Source organism: Berghia stephanieae, chromosome 3 (genome assembly GCF_034508935.2).
Source record: "Berghia stephanieae isolate SIO BIC M18660-M18661 chromosome 3, UCSD_Bste_1.3, whole genome shotgun sequence".
NCBI lineage: Eukaryota > Metazoa > Mollusca > Gastropoda > Nudibranchia > Aeolidiidae > Berghia > Berghia stephanieae.
In genome coordinates this window covers 21,654,987-21,657,151 of record NC_088362.1, presented here as the reverse complement: position 1 = coordinate 21,657,151, position 2,165 = coordinate 21,654,987, and the positions used below count along the sequence as shown (strand labels likewise).

The 2,165-nt window shown below is 38.8% G+C and overlaps 1 protein-coding gene across 1 annotated transcript in view; it reads right to left on the bottom strand.

Annotated features, from left to right (window-relative positions):
• Nucleotides 1-1,594: 1,594 nt before the first annotated feature.
• Nucleotides 1,595-2,165, bottom strand: part of LOC144969498 (3-oxoacyl-[acyl-carrier-protein] reductase FabG-like) — a 3,001-nt gene continuing 2,430 nt past the window's right edge. The window contains exon 2 of the mRNA XM_078908628.1: nucleotides 1,595-2,097. Coding sequence (XP_078764754.1) covers nucleotides 1,835-2,097 — 263 coding nt within the window. The 3' untranslated portion in view covers nucleotides 1,595-1,834. The remainder of the gene's footprint in view (nucleotides 2,098-2,165) is intronic.

Here is a 2,165-nt window from a genome sequence, read left to right as displayed (position 1 = left end):
ATCACCCGATTTACTTCAAATAAAGATTAAAATGCAATGGGGAGCATTTTCTTTCAGAAAATGAAAAAATAAAAAAATAAAAAATAAAAATGCAAACCAAAATTTTCACCTTCCGACTGATTATGTCATGCAGTGACACCTATTTTGCACCTATTTTGAACGTATAATATTTGATCTAGTAACTTAACCCCAACCATCTTCTTATTTTAAAAAAAAATTAAAAATTGAGCTTTATATAGCGCAATATCCACTAATTGTGCTCAAAGCGCTTTACAAGGGGTCCCTGGTCAACAGCAACACTTAACATGTAGGACGAGACATGACACCTGTTAGGCGATATTACAATTTTTCGGACAAAGACAACGCTGTTAACGGCCAGGTATTCATTTTACACCTGAGTACGGTGAGAGAAAGTGAGTAAAGAGCCTTTTCCAAGGACTCAACTATGCGCCGAGCGCGAGGCTCGAACCCAGGACCTTCCGATCCGAAAGCGAGTGTCATACCACTAGACCACATAGCCGCCATTTACTTGCGCTGAAATGACCTATTAATGTCGCAAGCGCTGTAAAAACCCCAAAACACAAAACAAGACTACCAATCAACAACAGCGATGTTGATCTAATAGTGTTGGAAGCGTTGTAAAACCCCTAATACCAAACATAAAGAGCGAGACATGACGCTTGTTATTCGAAAATGCAATTATTTTTCCGACAGAGACAACGCTGTTAACGGCCAGGTACTCATTTTACACGTGAGTACGTTGAGAGAATATGAGTAAAGAGTCTTTTCCAAGGACTCAACTATGCGCCGAGCGAGGCTCGAACCCAGGATCTTCCGATCCGAAAGCGAGTGTCATACCACTAGACCACATAGCCGCACAAACGTTGGCCGTCCTTGGCCGGCGGTAAGTTCCGCATGGTTCAATCTTCTTCTTCTTCTTCTTCTTCTTCTTCTTCTTCTTCTTCTTCTTCTTCTTCTCCTTCTTCTTCTTCTTCTTCTTCTTCTTCTTCTTCTTCTTCTTCTTCTTCTTCTTCTTCTTCTTCTTCTCTTTCTTCTGGGTTGGGTTCTTGACCTCCCATAATGGACAGGGCGGCAATTACTTTGTCTTCTATCCCCCTATATATGTTTCCCAACTGGCTTTCTGTCTTTGTCTTGGAATGAGATTATTTGGTTTTGTTCTTTCCCTGACAGGGTCCTTGGCAGGAAGGGATGCAGTATAGTTGGAGTTTTGGGAGATGTTATTTTTTGTTTCGTTGTAAACCTTCTCTATGTTATGTATTGTTATAGTTGTTTTTGTTTTTGTTTTTTGTTTTGTTGTGCTGACGAAGAATTTGTACCCGAAACGTCCAGTGTCCGTATTGTTCCCATCTGAAATCTCTCCATTATCACTCTTTCGTTAGAACCCAAGGAGTACTGTATTGGTATTATAGCGGGATGGACTAGATGAATACAAATTATTTTTAAATGAGGGGAATTCTATTTCCTGTCCCATCATTGTTTTTGTTTATTCACGTTAACTACGCCATTCACACATCTCTCATTCGTCCTTTGTGTTTCATTCATCGATTTATTGATAAAGGGGAAACCCGAAACGTCATCAGTATCTGTCTTCGTTTAATAAATTTGAGCTTACATTTCAATACTTATAGTTATTAAAAAAAAAAAAATCTTTAAGAAACAAAATTCATTCTTATTCAATTCGACTGAATTGAGCCTAAAATTGAATATCAAGCTCGACGTTCTTAACACAATTTGGAGAGGAATGGGCTCGTTTTAATAATTTATTTATTTTATGCCTCATTTACTTCGTTTTCAATCCAAAACGGATCGAAAACTACATATAAGGAGATTTTAGACTGGACGCACCGTCCGTTTTCAAGTCAACTCCAGTGATGTAACTCGCTTCGTCACTGACCAAGAAAGCAATGGCCTTAGCGTTTTCCTCTACGGTGCCTATCCTGCCGTCAAGTGGATGATCTTTGGCCACTTTTTCTTCCGTCATCTTGTTGGCGTCCTCAATGCTGCGGTCCTCTTTTACATAACCTCGAAGCATATTGGTCTTCAGGAAGCTGGGACGAACCATGTTGAACCGAATACCTTAAAAATAAACATATAAAAATCTTTATCTTCTAAAATGCTATCTACTAGGATAATATATTTTTCCA